At 38.8% G+C, this 25,429-nt stretch overlaps 1 protein-coding gene across 4 annotated transcripts; it reads right to left on the bottom strand.

Moving 5' to 3' along the window:
* Positions 1-892: 892 nt before the first annotated feature.
* On the bottom strand, positions 893-23,506 carry LOC125225407 (ubiquitin-protein ligase E3C). Of its 4 annotated transcripts, none has more exons than XR_007176982.1 (22): positions 23,309-23,506; positions 23,102-23,229; positions 22,772-22,975; positions 20,199-20,318; positions 19,581-19,707; positions 18,967-19,120; positions 17,792-18,009; positions 16,582-16,963; positions 16,019-16,170; positions 15,519-15,656; positions 9,728-9,954; positions 9,416-9,611; positions 8,640-8,754; positions 8,431-8,549; positions 8,092-8,203; positions 7,270-7,402; positions 6,300-6,512; positions 6,086-6,180; positions 5,743-5,903; positions 4,586-4,716; positions 3,534-4,022; positions 893-2,274 (listed from the first exon to the last, which is right to left on the bottom strand). XR_007176982.1 is itself a non-coding variant. In XM_048129112.1 (22 exons), the coding sequence occupies exons 2-21, from the start codon at positions 23,225-23,227 to the stop codon at positions 3,855-3,857; spliced, it is 3,291 nt and encodes a 1,096-aa protein (XP_047985069.1). In that variant the 5' UTR covers positions 23,228-23,229; positions 23,309-23,506; the 3' UTR covers positions 893-2,274; position 3,854. The 4 variants fall into 4 exon arrangements, 1 of the variants encoding a protein (XP_047985069.1); XR_007176983.1 differs by having other exon boundaries at positions 3,695-4,022; XM_048129112.1 differs by having other exon boundaries at positions 3,854-4,022.
* Positions 23,507-25,429: the final 1,923 nt, after the last annotated feature.

The raw sequence follows: 25,429 nt of genomic DNA, 5'->3' as shown, positions 1-25,429 counted from the left end.
AGGGCAAAACGGAGCGACGAATTGACGTGATTTTTTAAGTGTAGATAGTTGAAGGGATGGAGAGTGACATAGGCTACTTTTTGTCTCTTTCTAACGCGAGCGAAGCCGCGGGCAAAAGCTAGTATGGAAATAAATTCAACATTAATATTGTCATCGGTTACCGCGATAGTTACTCATGTAAGTAAGTGTCGGGATGAATTGTAAATTCATTATACGAGATATACTTAATCCGTTTCCATAGTTTTATTTTATATATTCAACATTATTTAAACGCGACACGTACTTAGTTTTTACTAAAACTGAATTTTACTTACGTAAACCAGCTTAATCTGACAAAAGCTATTCATAAGCGTAAAAGTTGTGACGTTCTATGGACTAAGGTACCTAATATGCTAATGCAGTGCTACAGTCTGACCATAAAGAGTAAAAATTAAAAAGTGGCAACATTGTAGTGTCCCTTTCAAATCAATATTTTATTTATTTATTTATTTATTTATTTCAAAAAATAGTGATACAGCATGACAGTATTAAATACTAAATCACTGCAAAACTAAAAACTAAAAACAAGTACAAAACATTTTTTATACATGATAAACTGTTGAAAGACGTACATCCATCCTCTCGCAGAACCTCAATAATTCATCGCGCACAGCACTCCATCTGCCAGCAAATAAATCGCACTCAGGTGCTGATGCTAAGAGAGCATTCAGGAGGGGCAAAGGGCGAACAAGAGGGGATTTTCTGTGTGCTATGTGTCAATGGGACGACATTCGTCTGTGATTCGTCTAAACGACGTCATTTATCTAAACTCCAACTGCCATACTATACCTTTACTTGTAAAATGTCACAATTATCAATACGAAAGGTTTGTGTAAATAAAAAAAAACATGAGTGAAGGGTACGACAACTTTATTAAATAGGTACTAAAAATATAGAATCTAAAATAAAAACGCAAATTTGACACAAATCGTCACGGATAATATACAGGTACCAGACCGACACGGTAAATATAACTAACTATGCATTTATACCCAACCATTTAACTAATTACGACTGTGTAGTTGAGCCAAATTTCTTGACTTGTTTTCAATACTAAAAAGCATAACTTACTTAATAAAAATTACTGTTAGTAATTCACCATTCGATCTTATTTATGCTGGTGTCAATATGACTATATCGTCACTACTTTAAAAAAACCTTTTATCTTCGTCTGTCAATGAAAAGAAAATTGTAGTATATATTGAATGCATATATACTTACTGCGTTTTAACTTTGAGGAGCAGCGTGAGATACGAGATTTTTTCAAAGTAGTGACGATATATTTAACCATGATATTCAGTAACTAATAAGAAAACGTACTGGCTGACTTATTAAACATACAGTTTAAGAATCATAGTTGTTATTCACATTTAATTAACAATAAAAAATGTGCACAGCCTCCGGCAATTTTACTCACCCCATTAACGACAAAATTTCGAATCGACAGTTTTATCATGATTTTAGGAAGTTCTCTCGATTTCGATACGAAACGTGTTTCAAAACAGAATACAAGCTCTGAATTCGTATCGTGTTTTTTTAATAAAAATGTGCAAGAATTGTGCCTCAACTAAACAGTCGTTGTGACTATGTACAATTGCATTCGAAATTTCATAATAATCATTTCCTATTACACGTCAAATATAAACATTATCAATCCAGACTAGCTACTTACACAAATACGGTGTTTTGCCAATATATTTACACGTAGAAGTAGATTCACATAAAATTATATTGAAACTATGGTCTAATGAGTCGTTACTAGGGACTATAATTCGATGTAAAGTCTCATTTTATTGGAGCATAGTCAATATTTGCGTAAGGGCCAAGGCGCATAGACAAGTAGCTAGTCGTTCACGCTAGGTAGCGAAAATATTGGCCACTTGTGTACGCCTCTAGCCACTTTAAAGTCCCTTTTTCGAGAACCAGGCCAATATATACTTAAACCCGCTTCTTCGTGTGATGAATTGATGATACCAAGTATTTTAAATACGTCAAGATATTTATTATAAAATAGGAACATAAAAAAATAAACATACTGCAATCGTACGATTATATGCATGATCTTAAAATAAAGTGAGTGAGCGGATAGGGTAACATTTTACTATATACACAATAAGACACTGAACGTCATTAGATATAATATTATCACATTTAGATGTACTATTCATGAAAAATCTTTCAAAATAATTCATTAAGTTATTTGCACGCATACAAGTTTGTTCTCATGACTGTGACCTGAAAAGAAAATAAATAAGTATTAGGAGACATTGATCAACTTAGCCCTAGCCTCCTAAGGCCCAGCCATACAAATGAAAAATCCAGAATTTGTCACTAAAATATGAACCTTTATTCCAGGGAATAGGGTTGGTTTTGGTTTTGTTTGAAAATTTTACGAAACAAAACAAATGCGACTCTGTTCCAATTGAATATGATTTAAATTTCATCAAACGAAATAAGTACTATAGGTAGGACCTTGGCCCTTAGGAGGCTAGACAAAGCAAAATATTTTATAACTGTATACTTACATAAACCATTCACAAGTACCACAATTAAAAAAAATGAATAATGCCCATCTCTAGATAAAAGTTCGCAGAGCTTCTTTTGAATTCTTCGGTTTAGGTCAGTAGAATTTGAAATTCGTGTTTTATGCAGAATAGTCTTCAAAAACTTAACAGAGGCACAAAGGCATCTCCGCGACAATATCCCTGTTCACGCTGCTTCATTGTACAAGGTTGCTATGACGAAATGTGTCTTCAAAAAAATTCCGCACCTACCTTATATTCGAGATGTGACCCCAAGTGATTATTATTTATTCTAAAAACTTAAGGTAGACTGAAGTAGAAAAAAAAATCTTCGGTTGACGAAGTCACCCGTGCGGTTTAGGCCGATTTTGAGGACAAAAATCTTCAAGTATTATTTTTATTAGGTGATGGAGAAGCTTTTAACGAGATTTGAAAAGTGCGTTGTGACAGAGGAAGACTATATTAAAAAATAAAAATAAAATTGTAAAGATATGTATTGTAAGCCCTTTCTTTGTTAGGCCGGAAACTTTTGGACCGCACTACGTATATCGTATTTTATTTGTGTATTCTTGTATGTAGTTTATTTCATAATATTATTTAGTATTTATGTATTTAGTAGTTTATTTACTTGTGGACATTATTTTGGTTTATTTCTGACCTTTATTGTACTTCTGTAAGTTTGTCTATCTTACCTACTGTAATGTTCCTCTCATCTAATCTAAGGTTAGCTGGAAGAGATCCCTTATAGGGATAAGTTCGCCTTTGTACCTCTGTTCCTGTAAACTGTATATAAATCTGTTGTACACAATAAAGTGATTACTACTACTACTACTTTAGCTGATCTCGAAGCCGGCTCCGGCCTGTATGGCTTCTAGCAGATTCTCGTTCAATTTCTGCTCAGTGGAACTCGGGCAGCTTGAGAAGACACTAATGCTGTCCCTGTCACTCCCGTGCTGTAATACTAGTGCGGACTCTAGCTGAGCTCGAAGCCGGCGCCCGCTTGCATGGCGTAGAGCAGCTTCTCGTGTAGTTGCTGCTCGGAGTGGAACTCGGGCAGCTTGAGCAGGTTCATGCAGGTTGAGGAGTAGTGCTATCCCTGTCGCACGCGTGCTGTAATACTAGTGCGGACTCACTCTAGCTGAGCTCGAAGCCGGCGCCGGCCTGTATGGCGTAGAGCAGCTTCTCGTGTAGTTGTTGCTCGGAGTGGAACGGGCAGCTTGAGCAGGTTCATGCAGGTTGAGGAGTAGTGCTGTCCCTGTCGCACGCGTGCTGTAATACTAGTGCGGACTCACTCTAGCTGAGCTCGAAGCCGGCGCCGGCCTGTATGGCGTAGAGCAGCTTCTCGTGTAGTTGCTGCTCGGAGTGGAACTCGGGCAGCTTGAGCAGGTTCATGCAGGTCGAAGACGACGGCAGCCGGTCGGATGCGCCGGCAGATTGGATGCAGAACGGGGGTTGAAGATCCTGTATAAACAGTTTGACGAATATAGCATTTCTCTTAATAGTTGCAACAAAATTGATTCTTAACAGATTAACAGCCGTCCAGCCAAACTAGAATTCCACAAATTCCGCGCGCCAGCGTACAAAAATATATTACATTATAAGACCTGAGAGATACTCAGATACCGAAAGAATCAAGACTAATAGGACTTCGAGTACCGTAAGTAAAATTGACGAAATATACTCGAGCAGTTTTTATGTCGTCAAAATTACCTACAATGTTTTTAAAGAGCTGAGTTACTTTAAACGGAAATAAATGTCAAATACAAAGAAAAAATTACCACGTCTTCCTTCTTCAAGTGACAAATCTGGAATCGAACCAGCGTCCTCCGTTTTACCCACGGATGCCTGAACCTCTCGTCCATTCGGTCACGATGGCAAGGGTTGAAGTTTTCAAGTATAGGTATGACACAATTCCCAAAAGCTAGTGGCGCCCCCTGGCATCCCTGGGGTACAACCGTATGATAGTTACTTATATCGAGATCGGCTCTTCTGGTTAAAAAAAATATCCGGATTAGAGCCCTTACCTTGAAACCCAGTAGTGGTGGCCTTGAGCAGCTGGTGACAAACTTGAGCAGCTGCCGACGCTGTGCATCCGCGAAGTTTTCCACCACCTTCCAGAACCACTGCACCGTTGGGTGCGTCGCGGAGAATCCACCTGCCAAGAACAAGCGCATTAATTTATGAATCATAACATGAGAGACGTAGAATCGCAGTGGTAGGCCACAATGAGTGCACCACCCGATCCACTACCACCAGTGGCATATTTCACAACAGTGACAATTGTCGCCCGACAGTGACACTACGCCTTCAACAAGGAAATATTGATGCTGAGTAACAATGTCACTTATCAACCAAGAAATAGGCACCGAAATGTCAGTGTCAAGTGTCAATGTCACTGTGGTGAACGGCTACTTCCGACATAAAGAAAGATAAGCAGGTGCAGTTCTCGGTATTAGAACATTTGAAAGCATAGCACCAACGTTATTTGAAAGACATAGAGGAAGATTAAAATAGAGCGATACCAGCAAACTGCATGTGCGCCCTAAGATCGTCTAGTCCAGGTCTATCGGAACTTCCACGCCCGATATGAGCAGCTGTAGTTTTTGGTATAAGAACATTCGGAACCATTTCGCGTTTACTTCTGATGTTAGTCCGCGTTGCACCTTATCTACAACCTAACAATAAGAGATATGTCTCACCAGCAGCGTGTGTGCTCACAAATCTTCCAGGTCTATTGGAACTTCTGCACCCGATATGAGCAGATGTAGTTCTCGGCATGAGAACATTCGGAGCCACTCCGCGTTTACTACTGATACAGTATAATAAAGAGTACTATCGTACAGTATGACCACTTCCGCTCCCCGCTGACAGTGCCACCCACCAGCTCAGTTACCACCTGTCAAAAACGTGACCAGTCGACCTGTCAAGTTTGGTACGCGTCCACCTACACGAGCTTAGACTCTTTCATATATTTGATCGCCAGTGTCTAATATGTGCAACTGAATTTAGGCTTGCACCTCATCTACCGAATAATAAAGCAATATCTCACCAGCATACTGCGTGTGTGCCCTCAGGTCTTCCAGGTCATAAGCAGCTGTAGTTCTCGGCAGGAGAACATTCGGAGCCACTCCGCATTCACTACTGAAAGTAGACCTTATCTGACAATAAGACAATATCTCACCAGCATACTGCGTGTGTGCCCTCAGGTCTTCCAGGTCTATTGGAACTTCTGCACCCGATATGAGCAGCTGTAGTTCTCGGCAGGAGAACATTCGGAGCCACTCCGCATTCACTACTGATGTTAGGCCGCGTTTGAACGCGTTGCACTGCGACCTTATTTGTCTAGAAATAAGAGATATTGATAAGTTACACGAGTAATTACTATAAAACTAAAATGTGAAGTCATTTTTCAATCTTTATTGAGACGAACTCTCGGCCTCTGTATCACTATTCCATCACTCTGTCATCTAAGCTACTAAGACCTTAATTGGTATAATGCTCGAATCAATATGATTCCGAATTACCTGTTTAATTTGTAATCGGCTACTAAATGTATGTATTCTATCCTATTTTCAGACGTTACTGGAATGTTAGCTCCACCAGGTTTTAATTCTTCTATCTGTAACAAAAAAGAAAAGGAAAATGAATTTTTCGTACGTCAGGCTTCTAAACAAAAATTCAACGTACTTATTGCTTTTATAAGTTCTATAACTTATCACTCTGTCTTATTTCACTCACCCGTTGTTCTCCTAGCTCGTCGCTTACTATCGTAAAATCCAGCCCCAAGTCAGGCACATCCTGCCGCCGATGTGACTTCAACATGAGCAATCCACGGTATAACGCCGGGTCTAGAGACGCCAACGCGTGAACGTCGGGCTCGCGGGAGGAACACAGCTTTCCGAGGAAGAATTCGGCTAACGGTAGTTCCACTAAAAGGTTCTCGTATAATGCCTGCAAAAAGGTAACACTTGTTGGAGTTCTTTTTTTCAAATGAATTCAACAAACGCTGACTTTAAATAATTATCATTTTTAATGAACACAAGTTAAATTATAATCTATTGAAAATATTTCAACTAGTGCTGTCTTAAAGTAGTCACACTACTATGTATATAAATTAAAACCGAAATAAATTACACATATGAAAGAAATATTTTCAATAGATTATAATTTAACTTGTGTTCATTAGAATTGATTTAGCAGCGCCATCTCTCGAGCTGTGTCGAAACCAACCTGAGTTTGGTTTACACGGGGGGCAAGAACCATACCGTTCTGCCCTAGGGGTGGACAGAGGGCGCTACGAGTCCTTGTATAGATTACTCATATGAGAGATAATTTCGACCTCGACAGCTGTGACCTGGGTGGCCGAGCGGATTAAGAGGCATTTCCCGCGATTGGAAAGTACGCTGGTTCGATTCCAGCCTCAGGCACCAGAGGACTTGGTCACTTTTTCTTTCATATGTGTAATTTATTTCGGTTTTAATTATCATTTTTATGCGAAATCGTCTATTTATGGTTTGTATAAATTTGCCTTTCTAACACTAAAGGTTCTCGCTTTTTAAGCATAATGACGCTCCAATAGGTTATTCGTAGTATGATAAGTGCAAATTTTGTTCCTATGGTATGGTGTTCTAGAACGTTGAATTAACACCTACACATTATTGTTTTGACTAATGAAAAGTTTTTCTATTTTTATTCTGATAATGCTTACCTTGCCAAGCATTCTGCCAACAAAATAGTAATGCATAGGAAAGTCGTCATACAGCAAATGTACCCCGGGATTGGGGTACAGCATGTTGTCTTTCGTCAGCCGGAACAAGCCTCTGTTGGGGTCAAACGCCGATCTGAAAAAACATAGCAAATAAAATGAGCCTAATTTCATTATCCGTTTACAGCATTTCTGAACTTCCATTTTATAACTACTAATAAACGGTCACTTTTGGGGATCTAAAATACAGAAGTATGTGGTCTGGCAGTGATACATCAAAATATAACGAGTCTGGCTGAGTCATCTGACGATAAACACTCCACATGAGAAGTACACATAATAACAATAATCAACTAATTATCCTCGTAGGAAATACAGGCTCGCTAAAAGATATAGAAGAGATAGATAGAGATACAAGCTACTCTGTAAAGGAATATATGGAAATGACATATAATACCTACTACAAATTGACTGTAATTCATTATTCTTTTTACTTTAATTTTACTTTGACGATCATTATGAGATACCTATTCTTTTTCATTTTCCCTTTTTTATGTAAAAATTGACATTGTGACTAAATTATAATTTATTTTCCTTTTTATATAAAAATTTACATCGTGACTAATTTCCATTTATATTTTTTAATTTAAGTAGGTAGTATTAAATTGTATTATAATTGCTTTTGATATTGTTTATAGTAATAACTTGACGATCATAATATAAATTCGTATAGATTAACTTAAAATAATTTATATTGTAACTTTATATTATGAAATAAATAAATCTAAATCTAAATATTTTAGATTATCTAAATCTAAATCATACTTCAGTAACTCTGATAGGAATTCCCTAAACAGTCCGCCGCCGTCGACGCCCGCCTCCTCGGCTCCCGCCTGGTTGATGAGCTGCACTCGCAGCTTTAATTTCATGTCCGGCTCTGCAATTAAATTATACATATGTACGACATTTTGACCCCCAACGATGTGATGTAAATGTATTTCAACACCAATTGAAATGTACTGAAATAGTTTATTAATAACAAAGTTACATGTCAGGTTGGTATTATATATAAGATTTTTATACATTTATTGATTTAAATAATAAATAATCCATCAATCACAAAAGCTAAAGAAAACCACTATTAATAAAAATTTGGTGGCTTACCATTGTCAGGACTGAGTTTGTCAAAAGCATCTTCATACAGATGCGTCCGCCGTACACTAATGTTTATTGAAGGTCCCTCGTTGAAGTTTGACATCTCATACCAGTGATCGTGCTTTTCTCTGGAAAAGTAAAGAAGGAACATTATTATTATTATATTACAGATAAATTCAAACAATTTAATTTTATAAAATAAAAGTATGTAAACTCACCTAACGAGTAATCCTTGGAATATAAGGACTCTCGTGGCAAACGGAACGACGAACGGGATTTCTCTTAGAATAGTGACTGTCCGGAGCTCTTTGATTGTTAGCGGTGGTCCCTCATCTGTAAAATATCATCAGACTCAAAATACTCGCACTATAGAACTTGAGTTAAACTAGAAAATAAATTTATCTATGGATTTTTAGGGTGTTGAAATATATGACTTTGTCAAGAGGGCGCTGTTATCTGATGTATGTAATGACAGTTCAGTATAGTGTGAAGAAAATAGTTCTAATGAAATTCCGCAACATGGCGCGTGGTCATCTATAGAAGGTCAGGCTTTATAAGCATCATGAGAACCCGGGAGAAGAACACACACTCATCTTGGTCCGTCACATGATGTAAATGTTGTGGACGACGCAACTGACGCGGATTGGGCCGCACGTGAGTACCGGCTAATACTAGTAAAGCGGCCGCGCCTTCTGGAACGCTGCCGCGCACCGGCCTAACATGAAACACGTACTACTGGGTTCCTCCGTCGGTTCGCGGTCGCCGGTGCTAAGGCGAAGAGTGAAGACACTGCTACGCCTACCGAAATTTGACAAAGTACCAGTGGCGGAGCGTCGATACAACTCGATTCCCAACGGGTTCCCTAAAATTCTCTAGTATCTGTTAGAAGTCCATACAAAACAGATGCCAAAAACCCCTCCGGCTTTACCAACGAAAATGTTCACGCCCCGCCACTGCAAAGTACATCATTGTCATCAGTATTACAGACACTTACCCTGGTCCCTCACATGATGTAGGTGGTGTTGCGGGCGGCGCAACTGACGCGGATTGGGTCGCACGTGAGTACCGGCCACTACTAATACAGCGGCGGCTCCTTCTGGCACGCAACCTCGCACCGGCCACGACCCGGGCGGCATGAAGCACAGGCGTGAGTCACGTACGTATAACGCACGAAGGAGATGTGTGCACACCTGAAACGATAGGGACATTAGTATAGGGACCTGGGAAATGAAAATAGCCTAGCTCCCCTTACAAACGTCTGACGTCTCTGCGCCATATCATTGTCCAACTTTTATTTTAGTCATACCTTGAATAAGTGTGACCAAGCAGGCGTCTGACTACCAGCCAGCTCTATAGTCGCTCCGACTGCATCTCGATACTGCGTATTGACCGCCGGCCGGGATTCTGGATACGCCAGTTCCACCAATCCGAGGCACACTTGCCGAAGCATCCGGCACAGACCGCCGAGCTCGGAAAACTCAAAGGCGTGGACTCGGCCGCCGCCGCCGGTAGGGAAGTGAGATACGTTGCTATCTGTAAAAAGAATGAACGTTAGTAGCTGGGGAGTTTATTGCACAACCTTAAATTTTTTGACCAAAGCATGAAACTTGGCACAGTTGTTCCTTATATCAAAATAAGCCGATTAAGATCGGGAGCCTCCCCCCTGGGGCCCGGGAGGGGGGGTCAAATTACCGCTTCACCCGGCTGGGTTTGAAAAATTCTAACTTACCCCGTTTAGTTAATAGGTCATGTTTGGTATCGTTTTCGAGTAAATCAATAACGTAGAATTCGTTTTTAGTACTAAAATTATAATTTAATGGTAAATAAAATAAAAAAAAATAAAAAATTTGAAATTTTCATCCATGATTTACAAATTCAGGTCATCATAAATGACAAACTGTTTGCTTTTTCTATAAATAAAAAATATGACATGATAGCCTATTTAATATAGATTATAAAAAATTTAACTTTTATCCACCTTTACTAACGTTAAGTTCCACAAAAAAATTACTTTAAGACGCGCGGCGTCGGGACGCCGCGAGCGTAATTTTAAAATGCCTTTATTTTAGAAACTCTATTAGACCCCGTTTAGCTATTAGGTCATGTTTGATATCGGTTTCGAGTAAATCAGTATCGTAGAATTCATTTTTGGTACTAAAATTATAATTTAATGGTAAGTAAAATTAAAAAAAAATAAAAAATTTGAAATTTTCATCCATGATTTACAAATTCAAGTAATCATAAATGACAAACTGTTTGCTTTTTCTATAAATAAAAAATATGATATGAAAGCCTATTTAATATAGATTATAAAAAATATAACTTTTATCCACCTTCAGAAACGTTAAGTTCCACAAAAAAATTACTTTAAGACGCGCGGCGTCGGGACGCCGCGAGCGTAATTTTAAAATACCTCTATTTTAAAAACTCTATTAGACCCGGTTTAGCTATTAGGTCATGTTTGATATAGTTTTCGAGTAAATTAATAACAAAGAATTTATTTTTAGTACTCAATTATAATTTAATGGTAAATAAATAAAAAAAAATATTCATCTATGATTTGCAAATTCAAGTCAACAAAAATGTCAACTGTTTGCTTTTTCTTTAAATAAAAAATATGATGTAAAAGCCTATGCGTATGTCACCAAACACCCAGACAAGTTTAGTGGAAACTTCCTTCACGAACTGCTTGGTGTCTGATGGCCATGGTCCAAATGTTTCAAATGCAATTGCCGCAAATATGTAGTTGTTTTTTAAAAATGCATATTTGCGCGTTTAAACTGGGCGTTTTGCAGCAGCAGTCCCTGGTTTCTGGGCCGAACGTTAGACGTTGGACGGAGCCAAGGTATCCACACAGGTCACGCCCCACGCCAAGGGTCGTCCCAGAAACCAAGGCAAAAGCGAGCAACCAGCAGGCCGCTTTCCGTCTGCTGCTGACAAGCCGACAGGTTCGAGGGTTGTCGGTATGTTCGCTGTGCCGTGAGCCTTGCGGATTAAATCGTTAAGTGCAGCGTGTCACAAAATTCGGCCAGCACTAGACTGGCAGTGGAGTCCGTGGCGTCCTAATGCGTTGGCAGCAAGGGTGTGGTTGGCATGTCTTTAGCCCCAGTCTTAGACAAATGGCAGTATATGATGAAGTAAGGCAGCCTCGGAAGGAGGTATGTTCTCCAAGTGTCGATCTTTTCTAGTAAAGAGGTTCTTCCGGCACTCATTCACTGCTGCGTAAGGACCCTTGATCTGAAACAATATGTGCATTGTCATTTTATTTAAACAGATTCTGCAACTATCAAATTACAACATTTTGGTGGATCACCTTCACTATTACACACTTACCTATCATACAAAATAATTACAAACTTTAGTAGAATCTGATTAGCCTATCTATGATATTGCTCCATCTCGTAATAGTTTGAAGCCTTGGGTGGCCATGTTTCTCCCTTGTTGATCGTTTCAAGCTGCGTTTATCGTACCTATCCCATACTATGTCTAATCTAGAAACGTTTTCTTTTGGCTTTGAAGCTTAGCCAGGCCACCCAAGGTGTCAAACTATTACAAGATGGAGCAATATCAGAGGCAAATCAGATTCTACTAAAGTTTGTAATAATTTTGTATGATACGTAACGTAAGTGGGTAATACTGAAGGTTACGTGATCCACCAAAAAGTTGTAATTTGATAGTTGTAGACTCTAAAATGATAATGCACATATTGTTTCAGACCAAGTCGTTGCGTAACGGTGAATGAGTGGTCGAAGTACCTACCTCTTTAGGTACCAGAAAAGATCGACAATTGGAGAACATACCTCCTTCAGAGGCTGCCTTGCATCAGCATATACTGCGCACAGTGTACCAGGGGCCCATTTCTGGAAGCTACATGTTACAATTTTCAACTGGTTGTCAATGTCTAATATGACAAGTTGCAAAGAGACTTCCGCTTGTAACTTGTAACTTTCAGTTTTGAGAAATGGGACTCAGGGCGTTCTTGTTTGGAGTCAGGCGTTGGTGCCACACCAAAATTTGCCAAGTCCGTCTTCTTGGGGATGGAAGGAAGAAGGAGACGAATGGGTAGTGTGGTACCCATTCGTCTCCTTCTTCCTTCCATCCCAGTCAGGCAACACTGAAGTGGCCAGTATATGCTTAGAAGTTACAAGATGTAAATGTAAATGGTTGCAAACACCGATGCAACTGCATAAAGAGGGTAGAGCCTTCTTTATGCAGTTCCATATGTACCCAGCTATGTCTCTGTGAAGGGAATATATAGTATGAGTATGAGTTTTTTTTTTTTATACTACGTCGGTGGCAAACAAGCATACGTTCTGCCTGATGTAAAGCGGGGACCGTAACCTATGGACGCCTGCAACTCAAACAGTGTCACATGCGCGTTGCCACCCCATTAGAAACTTGTACACTCCCTTTTGCTGTGTTAAGTACACAGCAAAAAGGAGTGTACAAGTTCTAAGGAGGGTTCGGGTTGCCGACGACTCAAAGGACAATAGACGGAACAAGTTAGTTCCGTAAGTCCTCCCGTCATCAGCACACCGCACCCTCGTTGAGCTCTGGCAGCCTTACTCACCGACAGGAACACAACACTATGAGTGAGTATGAGTAATCTGTCAATTAGGACACCACAGACTAAACAATAAGTGCTAACTTTTCAGTGTTGGATACTCTATGGCAGTTCCGACTCAATTATAATAAGCTCATTATAATTGATATATAACACCGTAATTCGACCAATCCTAATGTATGGCTGTGAGGCCTGGACACTAACACAAAAAGAGGAAAGCCGGCTCCTTGTAGCGGAAAGGAAGATATACCGGAAAATCCTGGGACCTGTCAAGAGAGATGACGGCACGTGGAGGATAAGGAGGAATACCGAAATAGAGGAGTTGGTGGGCGAAGCGAACATCATCGGCGTAACCAAATCCCACAGACTTCGCTGGTTCGGCCACCTACTAAGAATGGGAGAGGATCGGGCTGCCAAGAGGGCGTATCTGGGAAGACCAACTGGTGGCCGCCCGGTGGGTCGGCCCAGATACCGCAGGGGAGACAGCTTGATGGCGGATCTGTGTCAGCTGCAAGCCGATAATTGGCAGGAAGCTGCGCAGGATCGGGATAAGTGGCGTGCTCTCGTTTTGGAGGCCAAGATCCTCTTTGGATCACAGTGCCATACTAGTTAGTTTAGTTAGTTAATTGACTTTAGTTAACTATAATAATTTCAAAAATAGAACTTCATACAATTTCTATACTAATTTGCGATATCTGGCAAATTTTCCTGCATCTGAAACACATTTTTTTTATCTGTCGCGTTATCGGCCAATCAGAGACGGTTATTACAAACAATTGGTTGCTAGGTAATTCGATGTTGATACAACGGTGAACGACTCTATTGACATTAATTTTAACTTGCATGAATGGTGATATTTCCGTCCATTGATGATGAAGATGATGACTCGTAGAAAAAGTATTGTATACAATAGGGATATAATTAAGCTTTTCACTCTCGTACCGTACTACACGTGGTACTCGACTGAAAAGTTTTGTATTATATCACGATTGTATAAAATACTATTATATAAATTTCTTACAGGATTCACTACAATGAATAAATAACAGCTACAGTCGGTCTTTAGATCGTGTGGTCCGACCCGAGTGTTGCCGTTGTCGACACCGGAGTCAATAATAATGAATCTTTTTCTATTTATGCATTAACACACCTCTGACACTGGCGATCAAATATATGAAAGAGGCGCGTTCCCCGCACACAGTCTAAGCTCGCGTAGGTGAACGCGTACTATCCTTTGTGAATAGGCTTTAATATCATATTTTTATATTTATAGAAAAAGCAAACCGTTTGATATTTATGGTGACTTGAATTTGCAACTCACAGAATTTTTTTTTTTATTTCATTTAACATTGAATGGTCATTTTAGTACCAAAACTAAATTCTACGTTATTTATTTACTCGAAAACGATACTAAACATGACCTAATAGCTAAACGGGTTCTAATAGAGTTTTTTAAAATAAAGGCATTTTAAAATTACGCTCACGGCGTCCCGACGCCGCGCGGCTTAAAGGTTTTTTTTATAAAACTTAACGTTAGTAAAGGTGGGTAAAAGTTATATTATTCATAATCTATATTAAATAGGCTTTCATATCATACTTTTTATTTGTAGAAAAAGCAAACAGTTTGACATTTATGATGACTAGAATTTGTAAATGATAGATGAAAATTTCAAACTTTTCATTTTTTTTATTTTATTTACCATTAAATTATAATTTTAGTACCAAAAATGAATTCTACGTTATTGATTTACTCGAAAACGATACCAAACATGACCTATGAACTAAACGGGGTATGTTAGAATTTTTCAAAGAAAGCCGGGTGAAGCGGTACTTTGACCCCCCCTCCCGAGCCCCAGGGGGGAGGCTCCCGAAGGCTCCCGATCTTAATCGGCTTATTTTGATATAAGGAACAACTGTGCCAAGTTTCATGCTTTGGTCAAGAAAAAAAAGGTTTGGCCTCTTTTTGTCGATAAACGTCCCCACTATAGAGGTGGTAAAAAGTATTACTTAGCACCAAAAAGGATCGAGAATATAGAGAATTACTGTCAAAGTACTCGTAAAATGTTTAGTCACGGTGCATATTTCCCGACACAGGATTAAAACTTTTGAACCTCAGTTTTGACAATTTAGCCCATATTCATAACTTAACTAACTGGCTCTGCGATCCAAAGAGAATCCTGGCCTCCAAAACGAGAGCACGCCACTTATCCCGATCCTGCGCAGCTTCCTGCCAATTATCGGCTTGTAGCTGACACAGATCCACCATCACACTGTCTTCTCAGCAGTATCTGGGCCGACCCGCCGGGCGGCCACCAGTTGGTCTTCCCAGATACGCCCTCTTAGCAGCCCGATCCTCTCCCATTCTCAGTAGGTGGCCGAACCAGCGAAGTCTGTGGGATTTTGTTATGCCGATGATATTTGCTTCGCCCACCAACTCCTCTATTTCGGCGTTCCTCCTTATCCTCCACGTTATTCATAACTTGATAGGTATGTGTTAAAATAGGTAGTGCTATCAGTAATATATTTAACGCACCATTGTTATAAATGGACTCGCAGCTCATGGAATCATCGTCGTCCACATCCCTGCAGAACTCCGTGTCGTGCAACGTCCCGATAAGTAGCGAGAACAGCGCGCAGAACACAGCCAGCGGCGCTAGTAGCCTATGGACGCCTGTAAATAAAATGAATTTTAAAGCTTTGTTGTTCCATTCGTTATACCTACATTTCAAATAATTTCAAAACATAGAAATAATTTAACTGTTTTCAGGAATGAGATAAATGGAGTATTTAAACGCAGTGAGAAATCGCATGCATTTCCTTGCTTGTTGTGAACACCTTGTGTCAAAAAAAATGCCATCTTAAATGATCCCTTATACTAATTACAACTTTAATCCATACCTGACCAATTTCAACCATAGACAGCGAGAATCATTGTCTTACCTTTATAATGTCATACTTATTATGAATATTACATAAAAATAAAAACGTTCCCACTGACTGACCAACTTTTTTTTGTCAGGCTATATGACTTACCTATGACGGTGGACTCGGCGCCCATGCCACGGGAGAGAGCGGACAGGAGCGGCGTGGCAGACCCTCCGAAGGAAGACTCGTGACTCATATGGCTGAGCCAGTGCCATAGACCCCGTAGGAATATGGGCTTGAACGCCAGCGTGTACAGTAATCTGAAAATTACGAAATTTGTTAATATTTTTGACGAGTCTGATAACCTGGGCCCGTAGCCAAGAATTCAATAATTACACGCTACGATACGCAACTGTATTCTTCTTCTTCTCTCTAACGCTCTTCGGTATTGGTGCAACGCAGATGTTGCACCAATACCGAAGAGCGTTAGAGAGAAGAAGAAGAACAGATTCTTGACTACGGGACCTTATACGCTACTATAAAATAAGCAACAAAAATGTTGATCCCCCTCCGATGTTTGACTTCTTTAGCCTTATTTAGGCTTTCTTATAGTGGATTTTTAAGGGCCTAAATATTGGCCGTTTAATTTCTTGCTTAGCTGGTTGTTAAATAACTTATTTAATAGCAAAATCATACAAAGGCTATACAAAGGTGCAAACTCATCAACTCACCTATATTTATGCAACGCCATCCTATGACTCAGCAACAAATTATGACAGATCTTCGACAAGCAATCCAAGAAGTCCTCACTCAAATCACTCTCTGTAATCTGCGAGCAAGTAGTCATCACACATCTATCCGGCTCGTTCAATATTTCTATACACCGAGTGAGCAGCATCTGTTCCCGCACAGAGGTTGGATTAGGTTCTGTCTCGCTGTCGCTATCGTCGTCCTTGTCTGCCGCGGTCTCTTGGCTGTACAGGGAGTCTTCGTACTCGTACGTGATTTGCTTGTTGCATACGTTGACGGTGAGCTGGGCTATTATTTTAAGGTAGTCTAGGACGATGGGGTTGTTCGGCAGTCTTGTGTTGTTGATGTTGCGGATTTCGTTCGCTGCAAGAAATAGCATACACTGTATTCTTTACATTAGGGCCCATTTACACAGCTCAAAAACTGACATACAATTTTAGGGCTCTTGGTTAGATAATTACATAGAAGTACACCAATCAAAATTTCGAAATGTACAAAAATATGCGAGTGTTCGCACCACTTAGAATGACAGTAAGGCGATATTGACACGATTTTTTATTGAAAAATTGGTCGAGTCACAGTAAGCGTGTAATTAATAATCGTTTAAGGTACAGCGGGGCAAATCTCGATTGGGGGACAAATGTAACTGGTCCAGTTTTTCCATGTTTTACAATGTTTGCATTATTACATAGAGTGTCCACCGGTTATATACGGTAGGCGTGTTCAGAGGATCCATGTAGAACTCAATATCATAGTGTAATAATGAAAAAAATGTATCAGTTACATTTGCCCCCAGTCGAGATTTACCCTGCGGTACCTTACGTTATTTCGCTTTCTTAAGCTAGTTACTAATTTATAACGACTGTTTTACAATAATGAGATAAACTATAGATTTTGTACGAAATTGGTACCAAATTAGTACCTAGGATGCTTTTTATTGCTATATCGGTAGGTTAAGTTATGTACCAAAGTAGATTATTAATTAAAGTCTTACATTATTTAAAGTCTCTTAAGTTTAGGTATATTAATCATATTCTCTCACACAATCTTCTGTATTCGGTAGTCAGATAGAAATAAAGAATATTCCACATAGGCTACACCAGTAAAATTAGCTTTAGGAAATCTAAGTTATTACATCTTGAAAATGTAATATTTCATTGACATAACACAGACTATATGCCAAAAGCTTACCAAACCCTGGAGGTTCTAGCGACAGCACAGAATGCAGCAGCCATGAATCGTTGAGCACGCTCTTGTTGAATATGGTGTCATCCTGCAGGCACTGCATGAGGGCCAGAAACGGGAACTTTCTGCTGTCCACGGAGAGGGCTGGTATTATGTACATCTCCACCGGCTCGGGGTACGGGTTGCAGAGGAATGCTGATGCGAATTCTGACATAACCATGTTACTGAAAAAAAATGGATGTTTAGAGAAGTTCTACAGATGTAGTGCGGAAAGCTTTTCCTTCGTATTTTTCCGGAAACGTTCGTATTTGTCATGCTGTTTCAGACAGTGTCAGTACGTCTTGTACTAAGACTGACTGAAATAGCATGACACTTTCGTACGTTTCCGTAAACTTGCTTTTCGCACTACATCTGTAGACGATAAATGTTCAAAGACAATTGTTTTAAGAAACAAATAAATTTACATAAATTGCCATTGTAAAAAGTTTATCTTTATATATAGAATATTTATGTAGATCATTATATGGCGAAGTAGAGGATAGACACGGAAAGTTGACCCTACCAACATGTGGGATCATAGCTTGGGAGAGAAGAGATACTATTTCCTGAAAGTCCTTGATGAGTCACCGTATATATTTTTTTATACATAATCAAGCTTAAAGCAGAATGGATTTACCCGATTTTGAAGTTAAGCGACACAAATATAAGGACTAGTCATTATGTCAGTCATGTTTTGATAACAAACACCAATATAAATCAATCAATCAAGAGACATTTCGATTTGATGGGTATTTAGAAAGGCAGCTAATGTTGGTATATAGCAAAGACATAATATATGTAACTCCGTATAGACAGTTACAGTCTAAGAAAAAAACGTACCTCAGAACCATATAGGAAAAGGTATGGTGGCCTAGATGGCGTTACACCTTTGTGGGACGCTCGGCTAGATGGCGCTAATATTAATATTTAACATAAGAATATGAGCCAAATTGTCAAACCTGAGGTTTAAAAGTTTTGAGCCTGTATCGAGAGATGGCAGTCTATGCCCCGTGATTACATATCTTACTTTGGCAGTAACTACTCATAATACTTGATCCTCTTTATACATAGTCACTTAGCACAATTTCCTAAGGCAGGCCATAAGTCGTTCTCAGCCTGTTTTCCTAACTTAAGCTACTTACTCATATCCACTGACGTGAACATGGGTGGTTAGATTGAGCGGTCTCTGTATTAGGTCCAGCAGGGCTCCGCAGAGAGGCGTGGGCGGGTTGGGAGAAGGTCCATACAGCGGGGGCGTCTTACGGCACAACAGCTCCCGTAGCTCTGTGAAGTAGCCTGTAAACAACATAACAATAACAGCAAGATAGATTTCACGTTTATCATGTATTGCAAGTTGCACAATTATTTTTTTTTAGTGCAAAAACTGTTTAAACTTTCTAAATGCTAAAAATAAGATTATCCCATTCTGGATACAAACAGTCTATGAAGAAGGGGCTCAGTATAGGCTAGTTTCCTATACTTAAAATAAAATATTTTATGCAGTGCACGAAATAAAGCACCACATAATTAAATCAGAAGAAAAATATGGACAGTAGTTATGTTTATACATAATTTCTATTTAATAAGTCAAAGAGAAAGATATAAAGTAAATGAATTGACCCTGAGTCCTGACGTCACTCCTCAGTATTTCATAGTAATTCCATATTAGCAAATGGTATTGACAGTTCTTAAAAAGAAGCTGATTTGACTAGTAGGCATTATTATGATTAGGCAATTGTATGCAACTCTTACTTACCTCTTTTAACTAAGTATAAAAATGTTCCAGCAACATTGCTCAAAACTTCATCAGAGTTCATAGAGTTTTCTGCTGAATTTACAGAAGTGAATACTTCAAACATTCTGAGCGGTACAGCTAAAGGTACCTGCAAACAATAAAAACCATTATGTTAATGACCAAAAGGCATGGTATGGTATTCAATTTAGTCATTATGAATGCAAATGAGAGGATGTTCTAGGCATAATATGATGCATTTTTTTAAATCACAAGGTGGCTAACAAGCATGTGGCCCACCTAATGATAAGTAGTCACCTGCCTTTGGATCCTTTATGAAGAACTCCATAATGTAGTATGACCGTCAGGAAAATATCGAAATTAATTCTTGACAATGAAATAAAATAAAATTATAAATTGAAATAGATATCATACACGAAAGAACAAACGACAAGGCCCACTGGTGGCCGAGCCGGGAATCGAACCCGAGTCTTTAGCTTACGCGGCTAACGTCATTACCACTAGAACACCCGCCCGCCGTGATACCCGACAAAAATGAAGAAATCAAAAAATATTCAATAAAATAATTTGATTTGTTCCCTAGTTATAAAATAAAATTAATTCAATATATCATAACCATACCTCTGATCCTTCTTTTAACAGCCGCAGATGAAGGACAAGCAATCGTCTAATTTGAATATAACAGCCTCCATTTTGAAATACTTTTCGCCATTGTTTTAACAACAGCTGGGACACTGACACCTGTAAACATTTAAAATTATAAGTCTTAACGTGTTTAACCAGATATTGCAGTTTAGGTCAAGTACACAAAGCTACAGCTAGGGTGGGTCATTTTTACTTTTTTTTATTTTCCTAGGGGGCACAGTCACAAAAAGGTGCCATTTTGTAATTAATTAGTGTACCTACAATTTTTTTTTTATTTTTATGTTTATTTTTTGCGCCCAGATTTCAGTTGAAGTTTTTGTATTTTGTATGGAGCAGGGTGTAAAAAAGGTTTAAATTTTTGAGATTTTTTTCTTCATTTATTTTCTTTGAATGTTTAGCATGCTATTACGATGCCAATAATGGTATATATTAATAGCAAAATTTTAAATTAAAAGACAATACATACATATACTCCACACACCATACAAAATGTACAAAAAAATATATGAAAACTTCAAAGTGGATCCGGAGGCAGAAGATTAATTCCAATTGCAAAATAATTTGAAATATTGTTTATTTGCATCAGTTTGCAAGCTTTTGTAACTGTGCCCATTGAAAATATAATACTTTTTTTTCTCCATACAGGAGTGACCCACCCTAAGCTACACACTAGCATACAGGCAAATAATGGTGAACCATGGATTATTTATTATAGATATTGGATTTTGGATTATTTAATTAAGACTGCATTTCCTTGGGCTTCTTTCTACATCAGACCACAATGCCCACAATGGTAATTTTGTTTTAAAGAGGACCCCTGAAGATTGGTGCCCTGCTATAACACAATCCATCTAGGTGAAGTATTTTGTCACTATTGTTTTGGCTTTGACTAATTGTTAAATGTCTGTAGACTTTTATATTTTAATGATATCCATATTTGACTGATTAGTTTTCAGTTTTAACAGTCAGAGTGACAATTGAAACTAATATAACATCAATAAAACACCATGAGGATGCATTTTTTAGGACCAAGTTTCTATAGCTTTATTTCATATTCATGAATATTTTACAACAAAGCCAAATTTTAGTTAATTTGAATATCAGGAATTTATTCTAAATATCTTCCAAGATTTGACCCATTAAAACAAGCACATACCAGCAAGTCTAGTTAAATAAAAGTTTGTGAGAAATTAGTTGCACCATCCATTTACCATATTATCATTGTCTTAATGAACTTAGCTCATACAGACACAAACATGTTTACAAACACATAGTGCTCAGAACTTATGAAGAAGCTACTTTCTTAACAGTAAACAATTTCAGCACAGCACTTAAACATCAGTGGCGGCTGGTGAAAATTTCTGCTCAGCAACATTGAGCAAAAAGAAACATACAATACAATACAATACAATCCTTTATTGATAAAATAAAATTTTACACGTCAGGTACATTGGCATGCTTACTGCTAGATTTAAAAATTATAATAATTATTAATAGGCAAGGCTGAGCGAGCGAATTTTATAATTATAGTGTATATTTGTATGCTTACAGTTTTACTCATTTGATACAGTGTTAGGTCTCGTAATAGGAATCAATTGAATAGTGTGCGTCAGACACCAGTTTAGATTTGAGTTTTTCAAAGAAACATTTATCGCTGGTTGTTGATTTCAATTCGAGCGGGATTTTGTTATATACTTTCGGTCCTACCGTATGCATACACTTCTTAGACTTGGCTAGTCGTGTTTGCGGTGGATAAAGTTCATTTCGCCTTCTGGAAGCCGTACCTCGTGCGTTGCTGCGGGTCGGGAACTGTTCTATGTTGCGTCTCACGTATTTTGCCACTTCGAAAATGTATGCACACGGCAGGGTGAGAATTCCTGTCCGTTTAAAAAGTTCTTGAGCTGGGTGATCCCATGGGACTCCAGATATACACCGAATGGCTCTTTTTTGGAGTCTAAACGGCCTAAGTCGGTCCGCAGCGTCACCCCACAGGTCGATACCGTATGTAAGTATTGAGTGAAAGTAGCCATAGTAAGCTTTTTTGACGTTGCTGTTATTTAGGCAGGTGCTAAGTCTACCCAGGGCAAAGCAAGCGGATGACAGGCGGTTACAGAGTTGGTCGATATGGGGGCTCCACGTTAATCCTGAGTCAATTATCAGACCAAGGTATTTAACTTGATCCACCTGCGGGACAAGTTGACCGTTGCAGCTTATATGTAAGTCGTGCTCACTTTTACCACGCAAGCAAAAGCGGATTATATTAGTTTTTTCAACGTTCAATATCATACCATTGGCTGCGAACCACTGTGCCACTTCTTCCATTACCTTAGTTAATTCTTAACAATATTAGATACTTTACTATAGTAAGCACCACGCCATACCTTGAGGGTTTACGATGGTCGCTGAAGATAGGAAGGCGTGGCGCGAGCTTGTGAAGGCCCTTTGCACCTCTGGGGTGCCTTAGGACTACAACACACACTATAGTAATCAATTATAGGTAAGCCGCTGGGAATCGGCTTGTATGGACCAGCCGCTGCTGTTATACTTACCAGTCTAGAAGAATCAAGTTTCCCATCATAGAAAAATAGGATTTTTACAACCAGTGCACACAACATGTCAACATCTTCCGCATTGACTTTAGGGAATATGTTGTCAAAGTCCTCCCGCTCACTCTGCTTGCAGTGTTTCCTTGTCAGGTAACTTCTCACAAATGCTTGGATTTTAACAGTGCTGTTGAGACGCTTCCTGTGCTCCTGTGATTTTTAGTCAAAAACAATTTTTTGGACATCATGAATTAAATTATAAGCTTACAGGTGTATCAGAGAAAAAAAATCATTAGTCGTACTAAATAGATGGAGAATCATGAGTGTACACTGTACCTCTCGTTTTTGTCTTTGTTGTTGAGTCTGAAGAATGAGAGCATCTCGGTTAGTTTTGCGCTGAGCGCTGGCCCCGGACAAGTTTTGTTGCGGTTTCCGCCGAAAATCCCCTTCAAATGAATACATGTCTGAAAATAAAAAGTTTAAATTGTAATAAATGTGTCGAATAGTAAACAAAAATCAGCTGAATGATTCCTTTACACATACCTCAGAAATTGACAATTTTACCAACGTAGTCGCATACCTCACAAGTGATTAATATTTTTTGCCTAAGAGTTTTAGGTATAAATTCAATTCAGATCATATTAAGTTAATAAAGTTTAATCATGGAATAAATACAGCAATTACACCACCCTTCGTCACAAAATGGGACCTAGAATTACAAACATTTGATTGGATTGTGGCTCTTCTGTCACAATTCAGAGACCATAGAATGATTTGTCAAATTTGTGTTGTCATATGAGATTATTTCGATCAATGACAAAAACGCCCATATTAAGCTAAACTTCACGTCCGGTAGGTTGGTGAACATGTTGTTGTCGTAAAATTATCGGTTTGATTTTTAACATGCCCAATAGTAAAAACATTTGGTTATCTGTGATAGGTATACCAGGATAAATAAAATCTGAACTTTTGAGATATTTTTCACAATTTTTTTGACGTGATAACGTCTAAAACTCGTTACTACGGGCTGCATGCACGAAAAAGATGACGTCATTGTCCCGTTCCGCAAAGCGAGAGAGAGCGGCACGAACGAGAGAGAAGCGTGATCGGCTCGAGCGATCGGCTCAAATTTAATGTTTATAAAGTGAAGTGAACACAGTGTTGTAAGTCATGTGAAGGTGGTTTATGTATGGACCATTTTGGTGTGTGGTGCCTCGGCAGAATAAAAAGATGGCTTCCAATATGAACGTGTTCCCATTTAATAAGTTAAATAAAAAGAAAATTAATTATTTCAATTTATACCACGACTTTTTGACAGAACATTATACCGTCTGAACTCACCATAGATTTAGAATTATTAAACTAGACTGTGTAGTTAGGTCAAAAAGTGTGTCCACATGAGAGGTTATTGTTTGGGCTGGTGTCCCTCTCGCACTTACTGACAATGTCAACATTATTCAGTGACGTCATCACTGTCATACCTTGGGGATACTAGTCAATTTTCAAAGTTACTACCAAATCTACTAATACCCATTTGAACGTATTTTTGACGTGACAACGTCTAATAACTCGTTACTACGGGCTGCATGCACAATAGGGTTGCCTATGAATTAAAACGATTTAATACTCAGATAAAATGCTATTATATTCAAGTCTTAGGTACTTTCTAGGTATATACATGTACAGTATTTATATATTATTGTTTAAATCCCAACATCACAAGCCTTATTGAACTTTTCCGTGGGACTTAAACAATAGTAGACATGTGTAATATAGTCCTATTTTATTCATGATGTTTATTTAACTAAGCATTATATACAAGCCATTCACTTTAAAAGCTTAAAAAAACTCGCGACGTAAAGTAATAATAGAAAGTGGGAACGTCAGTGCCGTGAAAACGCGCCGCGCGCCACCCCTGATTAGGCCGCGACCTCGCGGCCGCCAGCATGTACTTTGTAGCGCGGCAATAGAATCGCGGAGTGAGCCGCCCCTGTCTATACTACTGTAATGTTTGACGTTGTCACGTCAAACTACCGTCCGTAAACCGACTTTACAGACAACTAATTTTTAAAGCAACACAGCTGGGACAGATGGCGCGCCCGTGTATAGGTAAGAGTGAGTGGCAAATATCTGCATCTCTTTCTAGCATATACTTCTGTCTTAAAACTTGCAGCAATAACTTGCATGTCTAAACTCAGCTTTACAAAATTAATTATTGACGTGATAACGTCTAATAACTCGTTACTACGGGCAGCATGCACGAAAAAGATGACGTCATTGTCCCGTTTCGCAATATAGCTTAAGCGCCATCTATTGGCGCGCGTTGGAACTAAGCGGCTGATCGATGCGCTCGGTCATGGGGTCTCATCCGGAACATCGTATAATTAATGTCAAACCAAAATCATAGATGGCGCTACGTGCCATGATTAGCCATTATGACCTATTTATTCAATAAATTTAAAGGTCTCAAAGGTATTATTTTAGTCTCATGCATTAAGAATATCATTAATTTAATACACATATCCACAAAAACACGAATTCAATGCAATATTTTTCAAAATTCAATTCTAAAATGTATTACACGACTGAATACAACATCAGCAAACTCGCATTGAACGTTATTGAGTCGTCTAAGTATTATTACCTCTCGTCACTAGATGGAGT

Source organism: Leguminivora glycinivorella, chromosome 4 (genome assembly GCF_023078275.1).
Source record: "Leguminivora glycinivorella isolate SPB_JAAS2020 chromosome 4, LegGlyc_1.1, whole genome shotgun sequence".
Classification (NCBI taxonomy): domain Eukaryota; kingdom Metazoa; phylum Arthropoda; class Insecta; order Lepidoptera; family Tortricidae; genus Leguminivora; species Leguminivora glycinivorella.
This window is presented reverse-complemented; position numbering and strand designations above follow the sequence as displayed.

What these genes read in the sequence shown, in the direction of transcription:
- LOC125225407 (XM_048129112.1), bottom strand. Translation starts at nt 23,227, where the DNA reads ATGTATTCATTTGAAGGGGATTTTCGGCGGAAACCGCAACAAAACTTG. An exon ending in ACATCATGTGAGGGACCAGG is followed by an intron (nt 8,755 to 9,415) that starts GTAAGTGTCTGT and finishes GATATTTTACAG; the next exon opens with ATGAGGGACCACCGCTAACA. An exon ending in TTCCAAGGATTACTCGTTAG is followed by an intron (nt 8,550 to 8,639) that starts GTGAGTTTACAT and finishes TTACTTTTCCAG; the next exon opens with AGAAAAGCACGATCACTGGT.